Source organism: Apodemus sylvaticus, chromosome 13, assembly GCF_947179515.1.
Source record: "Apodemus sylvaticus chromosome 13, mApoSyl1.1, whole genome shotgun sequence".
Lineage (NCBI taxonomy): Eukaryota > Metazoa > Chordata > Mammalia > Rodentia > Muridae > Apodemus > Apodemus sylvaticus.
The window spans coordinates 74,574,911-74,590,195 of NC_067484.1; the positions used below are offsets into that span (position 1 = coordinate 74,574,911).

Here is a 15,285-nt window from a genome sequence, read left to right on the forward strand (position 1 = left end):
CAATCTTTCACAGCATCCGTTTTTTAGTTTATTTATTATTTGTTTGTTTTGTTTTCCCCATTAATTAGTTAACCTATTCATTTTACATTTTGATCACAGCCCCCTCTTCCCAATCCTTTCCCCTCGGCCCTCCTTTCCTTCTCCTTTGAGAAGGGGGAGGCCCTTCGTGGGTATCAACCTACCCTGGCATATCAAGTCACAGCAGGACTAGGCACATCCTCTCCCAAAGGGACCAGAGAAGGCAGCCCAGTCAGTGTTCTTTGTAATCCACCAAATAGTTTTCAATGTTTTCAACAATGAAAGCTACAGTGAAAATTGAGAAGTCTTCAGCTCGTTATATAAATATATTTTACTTCTCACAATACATTGACTTTAGAAGGGATCTTAGGATGTTTCAGGTGAATGACTTTTTCACTGAGGACTCCTGAGTGCCCCAGTATAATACAGCTTCCAATAACGCTACCTTTGGAAAGCAACACAGCTTTTGATGTTGAATATTAGCCTAGAAACTTGGAATACCCAAGACATAATCCACATATCAAATGATGTCCAAGAAGAACAGAGGAGTGGCCCCCGGTTCTGGAAAGGCTCAGTGCAGCAGTATAGGGCAATGCCAGAACTGGGAATTGGGAACAGGTGGATGGGGGAACAGGGGGAGGGAAGAGGGCTTATGGGACTTTCGGGGAGTGGGGAGCCAGAAAAGGGGAAATCATTTGAAATGTAAATAAAAAATATATCGAATAAAAAAATAAAAAAAAGAACACAATGCATTGAAATGAACTGCTAACAGAAAAACAGATGACGCTATTTTTCCCTGTGGTTGATCTTGTGATAAGATAGGACTTCAGATTCATTCATTTGTTATTCAAAAAATAGCCATTAAGTGTTTGCTCATGTACTTGGAAGACAACTTTGACACACTCATGATTAAACATACATTTTCAGTTAAGAGAAAAGGATTGGAGTAAATTAGAAAAAATAGTAGCTTTGGAAACCTATGACTCAACCTATTTGATTCCTTGGTAGATCCCCAACCTGGAGTAAACAGAGATCCTAGACCTGCTTCTTCCTGAGAGTTACAGGATAAAATGCCCAACTTTCTGGCTTTTAAATAGATACTGAAACATTTCATCCTCAACAAATTATTTTCGTTTAATTTAAAGACTTTCACTTAATTTAAAGACTAATCCCAAGTTAACTTTAAGCAATGACATTTTAAAAGCTGTACCCCAATTTTTAATATATCTATAGTTTTATACCATCTTGACACAATCCAGAATAATTTGAAAAGAAGGACCTTCAACTGAGAAAATGGCCCCAGCAGATTGGACTGTGGGCAAGCTTTTGGTGTATTTTCTTGATTGATTTCTAGGGAAAGCCTCCACTCCTTGTGGGCAGTGCCACCCTTGGGTCAGTGATCCTGCATTGTAGCAGTAATCTGAACTAACCAGTTAGCAGTACCCCAATCATAGCCTCATAGACTTCTCAGAAATGTAAAGTTGATGGTTTAAGACTGTAATGTGCAAAAGAAAAACAGTTGAGTTAGAGTTAGCTAGAAAATGAAGTAGTAACTTCTGGAAACCTCTAAACAACAAAGTGAAAAATTTGAATTAAGAGATACATAGAAAGGAGAGAGCAAATAAAATAAGCATACTTTTTAAAAAAAATCTCTTATTACTGTTATTGTATGGAAGTTTAATCTGTTTTGAAGGGCATTTAGTCATTGTGCATATTTACTGAATACTTTATAAATTTTAGGAATCACTGCATTTATACAAAATATTTTAATTATGTAACCACCAATAAAGCAAGTGTTTTATATGAAATCTATAAGTATTTTGTTAGGTTGTGTGTACCTTAGCTTTTAACAAATTCTTGTATCTACAGAGGTAGAATATTCTTACACAGTTAATAAACAGTACTTGTAATAATCTTAGAGATCAAAAGATAGCACCTAAGTAAAACAAAATGTTCTCTTTCACTTCTAATTGTTGTATTAAGTTTATGGTCAATTCAGTTTTCTTATCAAATTTCCTCTCCACATATATACACTCTGTCTATAAATCAATCAAAATAAGCTTCCACACCACGAAGCAGGACTTATTTTCTATTATCATTCCTTAGTTTTCTCAATGGCCATTTAATTCACCTACAAGAACATTTCACTTGGCATTTCACATACAAGCCATGTAAATAATTATTTCTTAATCCATCAGTATGCAGTTTGAAATATCCTGCAGCTGCATTACAGACAAAGTCCGGCATAGGACTAAATTACCATGCGGGAAAGCAGTTGGAGGGATATGCAGTGTTTGTAACATTTCCTCCCAGATCTTCTCATGGGAGCATCCAGGAATTCTCCCTCTCTGGTCTGTTAACACTGTATTGAAGTTTCAGTGGTGTGGGAGACCTACTTGATGAAAGGAATCCATTCCTCTCTGTGTGCTCGACTTTGAAGCGAATGAGAAGTAAGGTACTGTAGTGCAGACCAGGGCTTTGCTGTAGTCATTTGCCTTACACTAGGAAATGCCTTTAAGACAAGTCGGAAACTAGTGATCTCATGCACTCTGTCTATATCCAGGTGCCCATGTCCATCCCCTTCCTGTTTCTGCATGCATGCATCTGAATTTACTAATTCTGAAGTTTCTAAATACATCTGGAATCAATACATTTGAAAGCTGTTTTCTACTTACTTACTAGAATCGTCTTACTAGAATAATAGACACTTAAATGTCATGAGCATAAAAGGAAGTTTTGTAGTGCACAATATATTTTTCTTGTTTAAGTTATTTAAAGACATTTTAATTGAATGATAATTTTTGTTCTCTGTTTCCTTAGACAAATAGTTTTCAGTTGTCAGGCTGAAGATACTTAATGATAGACAGAATTTATAAGAAAATTAATATATTAAATCTAGACCATATTTGACCTGTACTATCAATGAGAAAACTTATTTGCTTTTTTTTCCCTTCTTGCATTGAGCTTAAAGATCTAACTTCAAGAGCTTTTTTGGCTTCTTCACATACATCAAGACTTGATAGTCAATGAGAAATTAAAATTAGATTATCTTTGCCTTCACAAATCTGAATGTCTCTCCTTTTATCTACAATAAACTTTCTCCCCTATCATATCTCAGAGCAGTCATAGCTTTCCTTTTTTATTTCGTTTTTTCATTCATGTGGTTCTGAAGCCCGGGATCAGTCATGTATTTTCTTTTTTTGGTTTTGTAAAGAAAGAACTCCTGGGCTGGAGAAGTGTAGGGTAAGGGGTGGGGATTTTCAGTCATACCCGGTAATAGGCAGAGACCGGGGGGTGTAGGGAGAACTCGGTACCCAGGCCTGCCTTGTTACTTTAATGGGCACCATAGTTAGCCACTGGTCCTGGGTTTGAGAATTTAAATACCACTTTTAAAAGAAAGAGAAATGAGGTGCCACACTCCCAATGCTTCCCAAGCTAACAAAATGCACTTGTGCACATAGTACCAGCGCAATGGTTGGATTTGATATTCAAGTTAGATGTTCTTTATATATCACAGCTGAAATTATTATATAAATCTAAAGTGCTAGCAGTTTCTTTATTGGATATTTTATTTATTTACATTTCAAATGTTATACCCTTTCCAGATTTCCCCTCTGGAAACCCTCATCTTCTCCCCCACTCCCTGCTTTTATGAGGGTGCTCCCCCACTCACCCACCCACTCCCACATCCCCTCCCTGGTATTTCCCTACATTGGGGCATTGAGCCTTCATAGGACCATAGGCCTCTCTTCCCATTGATGCCCAACAAGTTAGATGTTCTAATACCACATTTTACATAATCTACATGCACAATTTGGATCAAGACCGTTAGAAGCTTTAGGAAGTCTAACCAGTTCCTGTCCCTTCCTCTTAGTATCCTGATTCCTTCTTGGCACTCTAATCCTGGGTATAAATGATGCCTCTCACTGGGTTCTATAGGGCAGGCCCTGATAGAAATTGTAACATGTAAACTGACAATGACTTTACTGCAAGTGAATTATCAAGGCAAGATCTGGTCCATCAGGAAGAGAGTACTGCTTTAGTAGGTATCTAAAATGTGTGAAGAGTTGTCCTGGCTTCTTTTAGAGATGTTTTTTGGTGTTTTAATGAAGAGTAAAGACAGATGTGGTGAGCTCTGGGTGAATGTTTATAAAATGTGTGTGCCACATCTAGTTTCAGGTTCCAGTCTTTTCTTTGTTTTCTCTGATTGAACTCACTTGGTCAAGCTTCCAGTTTGACACATTGTTCACGCACAGCGTTAAAATTGCTCTCCAAAGGAGCAATTCCACTTCACAAACAAATGCTAAGGCAAGTGGATCGAAACAGAAATTTGAATTGAGATTCCAGTTGTTCTTAAATTGTAGTGTTCAGAGATGTCCTAGATTCTGATCAAAAGACTGGTTTCCGCCAGAGCACTTGTTCCTGCTATGTCCCACAGCTCCCTGCAACATCAACACAGTGTATGTGGGTGAGTTAACAGGAGGAATGGATGGAGACTTTGTCTGGCTAGGTAGAAGAAATCTAAAAGCAGTGACCAGTCGAATCCATCATGGCCAGGGGTTAACTTCCAATGGCTTCTTATGAGCAGATCATCCCTAGGTAAATAGGGATTGTTAGATAGAAACGGTTCACTTCTACTGTATATTCATGTCATAAATGGAAATTCATTCCTAAATGTACTTTTGTTATTTTCACAAAGGGGAGCCTTTTAGAACTATCCCTTTCATTGCAGAAGCCCAAAGGTTCCTTTAATTACTAACTGGAAATGAACCATATGTGTGTGTATGTTAAACATGAATATTTAAAATTATTTTTCATACTGTTTTGCTTATTTATTTTCCTAAAAATTGCTATTAAATGTTTCATCAGATGCTCACTTTGAAAACACTAAAGAAACTTTTACATGTCAGTCTGCTAAAGTTATGTTTCTGTGGTTTTGGAAACAACAAAAGTAGGCTTCGTTTTCCTTGGTTCTGTCTCAGTGTCAGGCCAGAGCATTTGATAATTGAAGAGCTTCCTCAATTATCCAACAAACAACAGGCTTCCATTAAAGCAGTCATCCAAGCATCTAAATATATGTTCTCTATGTTCTTATAAACATAGTAGTTGACTTTGACCGATTATTTCTGATATTAATTCAGTGATTTATAAGTTTAATACTAAGATATACCAATTAGTTTTAAAAGTAATGATGTGTTTTCTCTGAGATGTGCTCAAATGCTCTTTAGCTTCCAAACTCTCCCCAAATATATAGTAACTAATTAACATAATTATGTAAATGTTTTCTCATATTCCAGAACACTTCTAGGAATATCATATACTGGTAGATTTTAGATAAAAAATATTAAATTTATGGATCAAATAGTGTGATATTTGAAAAGATAACATTATTAGTATTGTTTTTTTTATTCGATATAATTTATTTACATTTCAAATGATTTCCCTTTTCTAGCCCCCCCACTCCCCGAAAGTCCCGTAAGCCCCCTTCTCTTCCCCTGTCCTCCCACCCACCCCTTCCCACTTCCCCGTTCTGGTTTTGCCAAATACTGTTTCACTGAGTCTTTCCAGAACCAGGGGCCACTCCTTTCTTCTTGTACCTCCTTTGATGTGTGGATTATGTTTTGGGTATTCCAGTTTTCTAGGTTAATATCCACTTATTAGTGAGTGCATACCATGATTCACCTTTTGAGTCTGGGTTACCTCACTTAGTATGATATTCTCTAGCTCCATCCATTTGCCTAAGAATTTCATGAATTCATTGTTTCTAATGGCTGAATAGTACTCCATTGTGTAGATATACCACATTTTTTGCATCCACTCTTCTGTTGAGGGATACCTGGGTTCTTTCCAGCATCTGGCAATTATAAATAGGGCTGCTATGAACATAGTAGAACATGTATCCTTATTACATGGTGGGGAGTCTTCTGGGTATATGCCCAGGAGTGGTATAGCAGGATCTTCTGGAAGTGAGGTGCCCAGTTTTCAGAGGAACCGCCAGACTGATTTCCAGAGTGGTTGTACCAATTTGCAACCCCACCAGCAGTGGAGGAGTGTTCCTCTTTCTCCACACCCTCTCCAACACCTGCTGTCTCCTGAATTTTTAATCTTAGCCATTCTGACTGGTGTAAGATGAAATCTTAGGGTTGTTTTGATTTGCATTTCCCTAATGACTAATGAAGTTGAGCATTTTTTAAGATGCTTCTCCGCCATCCGAAGTTCTTCAGGTGAGAATTCTTTGTTTAACTCTGTACTCCATTTTTTAATAGGGTTGTTTGGTTTTCTGGAGTCTAACTTCTTGAGTTCTTTATATATATTGGATATTAGCCCGCTATCTGATGTAGGATTGGTCAAGATCTTTTCCCAATTTGTTGGTTGCCAATTTGTCCTCTTGATGGTGTCTTTTGTCTTACAGAAACTTTGTAATTTTATGAGGTCCCATTTGTCAATTCTTGCTCTTAGAGCATACACTATTGGTGTTCTGTTCAGAAACTTTCTCCCTGTACCGATGTCCTCAAGGGTCTTCCCCAGTTTCTTTTCTATTAGATTCAGAGTGTCTGGCTTTATGTGGAGGTCCTTGTTAAAGAAACCAGAGTTAGAAGATAGGAACAAAAGCAAACAGTTTATTTTATTAAGGATCTATTACAATAGAAGAAACAAACTGAAGGTGTGGAACTGAGCTAAATGCCAAATGCAGCGAGGACTACAGAGAGTTACAGCCAGTGATGGGGATGGAGGTGGTAGATGGGATCCTGTCCAGGATGATAATCAGGATGGACTTACCTTAAACAGATTCGGTGGACTTCTTCAGAGAGAAGGCAAAGTGATCAGATCCCCTGAGACATTGAAGATGGAAGTTCTTGAGGTGCGCGTGAGCGTGTGTGTGTGTGTGTGTGTGTGTGTGTGTGTGTGTGTGTGTGAGAGAGAGAGAGAGAGAGAGAGAGAGAGAGAGAGAGAGAGACTGATACACACACACGCAAACACACACACACACACACACACACACACACAGAGAGAGAGAGAGAGAGAGAGAGAGAGAGAGAGAGAGAGAGCTATTCGAGCTATTTTTTTCGTGCCTTTAACTAACACCAGAGAGAACAACTTCAAGAAAGAAATATCTACTTTGCTCATGACTGCAGATCTTTTATTCATTCAATGCTTGCCTGGCCTCATGGAAGAACATCACAGTGACAGCAGTATGCTGGCAGAGGTGGTTCTTCTGAGGACACAGGGAGGCCTAGAGCTAGGAAAGGGCTGGTGACAAATATTACTGAAAGCCACCTCTAGTGATCCATTTCCTCCAGCTAGGTTCCACCTCACATATTTTCACAACTTCAAAAGCCAGTGCCATCAGCTCAGGATAAACAATTTGTTACTGGGTCCTGTAAGGAACATTTCATATTCACATTCACATGATCGTCATATGTAAATCGAGGCAGAGTCTTTCTAAACAGAATCAACAGAACTCTTGCTAAATTGAATTATCAAAAAAAAATACAACACAGAAGTACAAAAGTTGAGGTCTTAGATGAGAAGACAGTGTTGCTCAGAGCATAAGACTGGGCACGATGACAATGATACTATTCTAGAGCATGTAGTAAAGGCTTGCTCAAAAGGAGTAACTCAATAGCTCAAGACACACACTTAGACTGAGAGGGTGGCTATGAAAATCCCTACAGGCTGATGCTGTGTTCAAAGTCAGTCATTCATAAGCAGTATCCTTATGAATATGGGCCCATTGAAAATGTGTTTTAGAGAGATAAGATATTTACATTATTTGTCTGAGGGATATAAGAGGGGAAAGATCTAAAGACAATTTCAGCATTCTTTTTATTATTTTACTTATTTACATTTCAAATGCTGTCCTCCTTCCCAGTCCCCCCTCCATGAGCTCCCCACTCCATCTACCCCTTTTGCCTCTACGAGGGTGCTTCCTTACCCACCCACCCACATCACACCACTAGCATCCCTCTTCTGTGGGGCATCAAGCCTCCAAAAGGTCCAAGAGCATCCCCTCCCACTGAGACCAGACAAGGCCTTCCTCTGCTACATGTGTATCGGGGACCATGGACCAGCCCATATGTGCTCTTTGGTTGGTGGCTTGGTGCCTGGGAGCTCTGAGGGATCTGGTTAGTTGATATTGTTGTTCTTCCTATGAGGTAGCAATCTCCTTCAGCTCCTCCAGTCTTCTCCCTAAATCTTCCTCGAGTTCCCAGCTCAGTCCAATGGTTGGCTGTAAGTATCTGCATATGTCTCAGTCAGATGCTAGTACAGCCTCTCAGAGGACAGCCATGCCAGGCTCATGTCTGCAAGCACAACACGGCATCACCAATAGTGCCGGGTTTAGTGTCTGCACATGGGATGGATCTCAAGTTGGGTCGGTCACTGAATGGCCTCCATTTTTGTCCCTGCATTTCCTTTAGACAGGAACAATTCTGGGTCAAAATATTTTAGATGGGTGGGTGGCTAAGGTCATCCCCATTGGGTTCTGGGAGCCTCTCACACACTGGTGCCTGGGACTCTCTAGTAGTTTCCCCACCCCCACCCCATACTGCCGCACATTTCTGTTCATTCTTCTATCTCTCTGGACTTCTCTCCTGTCTCCCCCCATACCTAATCCTGCCCCCTTTGCCTCCCCCTCCCTTCTCCTACCCAAGTCTCTCCCTTCTTCTGCCTCCCATGATTATTTTGTTCCCCCTTCTAAGTGGGATTGAAACATCCACACTTGGGCCTTCTTGTTAAGCTTCATATGGTCTGTGAATTATATCATGGAAATTCTGAATGTTTTTGGCCAAAATAACCTAAATAGCTTTGTCATAATATAAATATTGAGGCAGTTAATCACATCAGGAAAGCAATGTGCATTCCTTTACTTCTACCGAGACAGACTGAGGGCATTTCATTTCAGTTTTAGGTGTACTTCATCTTTCAAGTTGAGATGACAGATTGCCTATGTTATTATGAGTTGTTCCATTTGAAGCCAGACTTCTGACCTCTCAGCTGATGACAGAGACATAGATTCAGCTGGTATCATAAAACTCAGGACCAAAAAGATTCCAGGCACTTCTTGACAGCTACCAACTTACCAGAACTAACAGAGAGGCCCTATTCCCAGGTTATATTCTTCTTATATCAGGGATTGAAATGCACTTGAGCTTTGAACATATTTACTGCAAATATATAGTATAGACCTTCTGTTTTTTTTTTTATAACTATTTGATGTTACTGTCATTACCATGTTAACTAATGCTGAGTACTTAATGTAGTCACTCATACAAGAGAGTTAGTCATTAGAAAAGAATAAAATGAAGAATACTTTAAAAATAAGGGCTGACGGTGTGTTTCTTTTTCTTCAGCTGTCACAATGCAGTTTATAAGCCACCAGTTCCCGGACTATCATGACCCCACCATCGGTAAGCAGAAGCTGCTTTTCTCCTCTAGCACCAATAGATACGCTAAAATAAGTGGTTTTTAAGCACTGTTGATAATATTAGAGAACAAAAGTATAATGTATTTTTATCTCCCAGCATATAAATACGCATGGATATATGTGTATAAGTTTCTGGGTCACGGGAGTATTTGTCCTTTCTTCTCATAATGCACTTTCATATTCTATACTTTGTTCAAGTTATTCTGGTAAATGATGGCTGAAATCCATTATGCTGATTTCTGGATTCACTAATGGATATTTTCCATTAGAAACAAATGAATTACAAACCTTTGCTTTGGGTAATATAACTGATGTGATTACTGTACACTGATCACATTTTCGCTCTCTAGTATCCCATTGTAGAATTAGTTACGTTTCTCAATGATGCATTTGGGGAAATTTAAGTATAGGCATAGTTTCCCTTACCATCTTCATTTGTGGACAAGAAAACTTAGACACCATGAGGCAAACTAGGATTTGTGCCCCAAATTCAGCATACTTCACTTCTCCAGTGCAATCCCCTCTCAAAATAAACAGCGGAGACTCGCTGCCAAGAGGAACAGGCTACCATTGTTTGAATTGAAAAAAGGTGCCTTTAAAATTGCTTTACTCATTCATAAAACTGTGTTGTGGAGAGTCGGAAATTCTCAGAGTCCATGTTGGCTAGAAATGCATTAAATTTAAGATCATACAGAGTGTTACTTCCCAGAAAGTGAGGCACAGACCTGCAGGGTGCCTTGTGGCTGGCTGGGGCATGAACCACTACATAGGTGTTGATTCCAGACAGTGAACACAGGTCCTTTGCCAGGCCACTTAGTGCTCTTAGCTGCAGAACAATCTTTTAAGGCCTGAATATATTACTTTTTCAAACCTACTAGTTCCTTAAGACATCCTCATGAGGTTAACTGAATTAATAAGATTTAAGTATACTAAATTGACATCCTGTAAACCAGAATGGATTCCCAAAGGAACTGAATTTTGTTTCTGAAAATAATCACATTGTAGAACTTTAGAAGTAATCAGCTTCAGTGACTGATTATTTTCTCAGCCAATTTTTGAAATGTCTAAATTTTGGAATGCTGTCAGCTGAGTTATAGATGAGGAAAACCTGGTAAATGTCCTAAATCTTGCACACTGCTGGAAAACTCAGAAATGTTACATAATATATAACATGTAACACATATTATATAATATATATTATATACTATATCCTCTATAATATAAACTAAATATCACAAGTGCAATTTGGTTTTTTTTCTTCATCATGTTTCATTTCTGTGCTTTGAATATACTGGTGTTACACAAATTGGCCTCTCCTACAAATTTTTCATGTATAATATAATTGCTGGAATAAGGGTAATAGATGTAAATAAACTATTAGTGTACCCTTAAAAAGGAATAAATGTAGCATATATGATCATGACTCTTGCAAATAGAGTGTGAGAACACCCATTTTTGAGATTAGGCTACCTGGACATTCAGTGCTAACAGCAGAAATGATACTTTTATCTAGAAATAAACAAGATAGTGTTGAAAGAGGGTTGAAAGTGGAAACAGCACCGTATAGCTTTCAATTTGACTCTCCCATCATCTCATTTCTTGGCTTCTGTAATGGGATATTGGTTAACAATTTTCCAGTGTTATCCTGATGGTAGAGGGTAGAAGGCTCAGACAATTTCCTTCGTGCCTGTTCCGCTGCTTAGCTTTTCTCTGCCTGATGACTTAATGACGTCTCTAGGGGAAATTCATGTTAGCATGGCTTGAATATCCCACAAATTAGACAAGACCAGCACCCATCATAGATACTGAGCTCATAACTAAAATAGGGAAGGGATATTTTCAGTACTTATCCAGATTTATTTGCTATCATATCAACTGAGATTTCTGAATTTATTATTTTCTGAAATAATAGAATTAGTCCTTTTTTTCTTTCTTGCCCCCACTTTCTACTTTGTATAATCTTTCTGTGAGATAAACACCAAGTTGAAATTTTTAGACTCTTTATAAAATAAAAGTTAAGAATATTGGTATTGTTAATGCTGCTTTTAATGGAAGAATTGTGCTGCGTATCTGCTGGTGATATAGTCAATGTCAGTAATGAGTGATTTTTCCACTTCTCAAATCTACAGAAGATAGCTGTGGTATAAATACTTAAAGTTGGCTCTATTTTTTCCAATGGAAAAAGATTCATGTAAAAATCATATTAACAACAATAGAGCAGAATGTCCTAGATTTAAGTTGAAATGGAATGTCTCGAAGCATTTGACATCCTACAAAATGTAGCTTGAGCTTTGAATGAATAATTATTATAGATATTAAGAAGTAACATCCATATTAATATCCTTTTGTTTGGACCTTAATGTCAACAGATGAACATGCCATATGATACAAATCTTTAGGTGTCACCATTGCATGCACACTATTGAGCAAAACTTGCATTTCTACTCTACAATATTATCTTTTTAGCCTCCATAAATAAAAATCTAAACACCATAGCCCAAATCTTCAGGTATTTTCAATTCAGGAAGAACAGTTAGAAAGCAATTTGGAAATATTTATTCCTTTGCACTTGTCAGTGCTATCAGAAAGCAGCAAGATGGTCCACTTGGGAAGGATGGATGGAGTGCAGTAGCCACTCCTCCGGGCTCTGCTTGCTGAGAACTAGGTTCCCGTGACATTCTAGAGTGAATCTCCTGGCATCCACTCTAGAATTCAGAAGTCCTTCTTCAAGACGTCTTGAATTATTAGAGGTCTATGAAAAATAATGTTTTCTGTTTGTCTGTCTGTCTGTTCAATTGTTTGTTAGGATATGTTCTTTTAGGTTCATCATGACTTGATATTTAAAGAGTCTTATACACAGTTGGGATAGAATATAAAAATAAAATTGTAGCTGTTTTTTTTCCTGAAATAAAAGATGAATTCTCTTAAAGCCAAAAAAAAAAATGCATATTGAGCCTTTGTTTGCAGGCTACGCATTTTAGTCCATGTCACTGTTTATTGGCACTTCCATGTAGTTTTAATTGATTTTGTTCATGATCACTGTTAAATTGAAGACAGAGAAATTCAGGATCTCAAGCTTTTGACTTGACCAATTAACAAAACTGCAAATAAAAAAAATCTCAACTGCCTTTCCCTTGATAGGATATTAGGTGTCAGATGCACCCTATGAAACCGTGTCTCCAAAATCCAAAAAACAAAAAACAAAAAACAAACAAACAAAAAAACAAAAAAAAGAAAGAAAGAAAAAAAGGAATTTGTGTTTCTTGCACCTACATGTTTTAATGTTGAGAGAATTGTGTATTAATCAGTGATTGTCTCCCTCCTTCCGTCATCACATGCAGGTATAATATTTAACATGCTTTATGTGGAGCTCAAATAGTCGACGCCTTTCCAGCGCTCCTGAAAGGGCAGGGAAAATGAAGAACAGATGAGAATATAGGATGAACTAATTAACTAGAAATCACGGTGTACTGAGGAAGGACAGCTTACTCTACTACACGACCTCAGGGGAGAAGCATGTTTTATTAAAAGACAAAATCTGAACATTTAAAGAATGAACTGGGTTTCATGTGCAGCCATTTAGGAATTAGAAAAGCCACTTTGCTGAGAATTGAACAGGAGCTCCTACTGACCAATGTCACTGCAATGGTTTTGGTACTGATTGAACAGAAAAACAGAATAGAAAAAAATGCTAATTATGTAACAGCAAGCTATTTTCTTGCTACTTTTGTAATGTTAAGCAAGAGTTGATCTCCATATGTTAAAGAAGAGTTGATCTCTTTATATTAACATATATTGATTGAGGTAGACACCTTTTCATGGCTAGCTACATGAATGAAGAAAATTTCCTTGAAACATTAAGAATATTATGCAAATATCATTTACTATTTTGTGACTCTTTCATCCTCTTGATTTTATTTTTTATTCATTACTAATCTTTTCATAAAGTATTTTCTAGGTATTGTACAAGCTTCAGGAGTCAGTTCTGTAGAGAAATAAACAGGGGTTTTAAAAAATAAATTTCCTTATTCTGTTTCTTTTATTTGTCTCTAAGAGCTGATTGTGCCTTTTTATCTGGAATCCAGTTGTCCATTTCTTTCTCATTGTATTGCAATGCCTTGAGCTCATTATCTTAATTCAGGACACAATTTAGTTAAGTTGGCCTTAAGGACCTATTCAATTCTTTTTTCCTGTGGAAGGAAAACAACTTGTATAAACCAGACTCACTCATGACTTAGTTATTCCAACTGCTGCAGTATTGATTTGGTTTTCACAGAACAGAAATTCATGGAACCAACTTTCTAACTATATTTATATTTTTCTTTTTACTAAATACACATTCTCATAATTGAATAGTTTGAGAATACTTTCCTTCCTTTGAATCGAATAGTTTGAGAATACTTTTCTTCCTTTGGTGTTTTAGACCTTAAATTCACTTTTACACCAGGAATACCACATAATGGCCTTACTCAAAAGATTTATATTTGAGCAATAAGCAAGGACTGTAACAAACTCTACAGGAACAAAATAAAATACGGCATATAGAATATTCTTCCTGAATTACTTAGCATGCTTTTTTAAATAAGGTGATTATTTAAGTGGCAAAAGACTTTGAGGATAGGAACAGGACATTCACAGGGCACAGTGAATATTAGTGTAGAAGGTAGAGTGATGAAAAACAGTGGATTTAGAGAAATCATGTGATTTGCATCACTCTAAAATGTCCTCCTTACCATCCAAAATGTCCACTAATAGATTCACTTCTTTGTGTCACTAGAAAATCCCTGTTAAAATATAAATGCTCGGGGGTGGAGGGGAAGGTTGGGCCTCAAGCAATGTAGAATCATTTACATATTAGCACAGACTAATGTATCTAACCATTCTAAAGAGTAAAGCAGAGCTGTGTTCTAGAAAACACTACTTAAAGAGGTGCTCGTGAGGGCTGGAGAGAGGAGAAGATTATTGTTATGAAGAATGAGAACTATGAAGTTATTCTTAATAGAGACCAAGATGTAGAAATACAACTTGAAAGATTATGTTAAGTAATGACTCCTCCATCTGAGCAGAAGCAGGGGAAGCTAATTCACACAGGATGGAGATGTAATTCTATCTTCGTGGAACTGATTACTTGCTTGCCAAGCTCCAGTAAATCTGGCTTTCTTTCAGTAAATATACCCGGCAACCTTTTGTTCTGCCCCCTTCCACTCATATGTGTTCCTATAACTCTGAATAGCTTCTTCACTTTTTACCAAGCAAGATTTGGTTCCACATTTACATCAAAGCATGGAGACAGATTGTTGGAGAAGATGACTTTGAGTCTGCCAGTGCCTACCTACTTCCTCTCTATCTCTGTATAAACGACCATTAACAGTAGACTTGGTTGACTCTTCTTGGATTTCATGAACCTTTGTAACTTGGCATCCCAGATGTCAGGCTCCCCCTTTTCCCACTACAACCTCTTTATTGGTGTCTCTGACTTAACCTTATCTTTCCATCTTGTATTTCTGTCTGAATTTCCATGCTTCTTTATCTACCCTCCAACTGAGGTTTCCTATTTAGAGTTCTGGAAGGCTATATTACTGGCCACAAGCTTCCACTAATCTTTCTTCACACTCGTGGTAAAAATCAACATATTGACCAAGTCCTTGAAGCCCATGATGAGAAAATAACAAGTCTATGATTTGATAAGGGCTTGGCTACAGCTTGACAGCAAGCAACCTGCCTAGTATTTTTAAGACCTTGGTTTCAATCCACCAACTGAAAAAATAAATAAGGAAAAGGGCTTCAAGGGCAGTGTGCCTTGCCCATGTGATTTAATGCTCGGTTGCTGAACCGTATTC

At 37.7% G+C, this 15,285-nt stretch overlaps 1 protein-coding gene across 1 annotated transcript in view; it reads left to right on the plus strand.

Moving 5' to 3' along the window:
* The window catches only part of Rit2 (Ras like without CAAX 2), a 331,595-nt gene that overhangs the window by 52,501 nt on the left and 263,809 nt on the right, over nucleotides 1-15,285 (plus strand). The window contains exon 2 of the mRNA XM_052155647.1: nucleotides 9,372-9,428. Coding sequence (XP_052011607.1) covers nucleotides 9,372-9,428 — 57 coding nt within the window. The remainder of the gene's footprint in view (nucleotides 1-9,371; nucleotides 9,429-15,285) is intronic.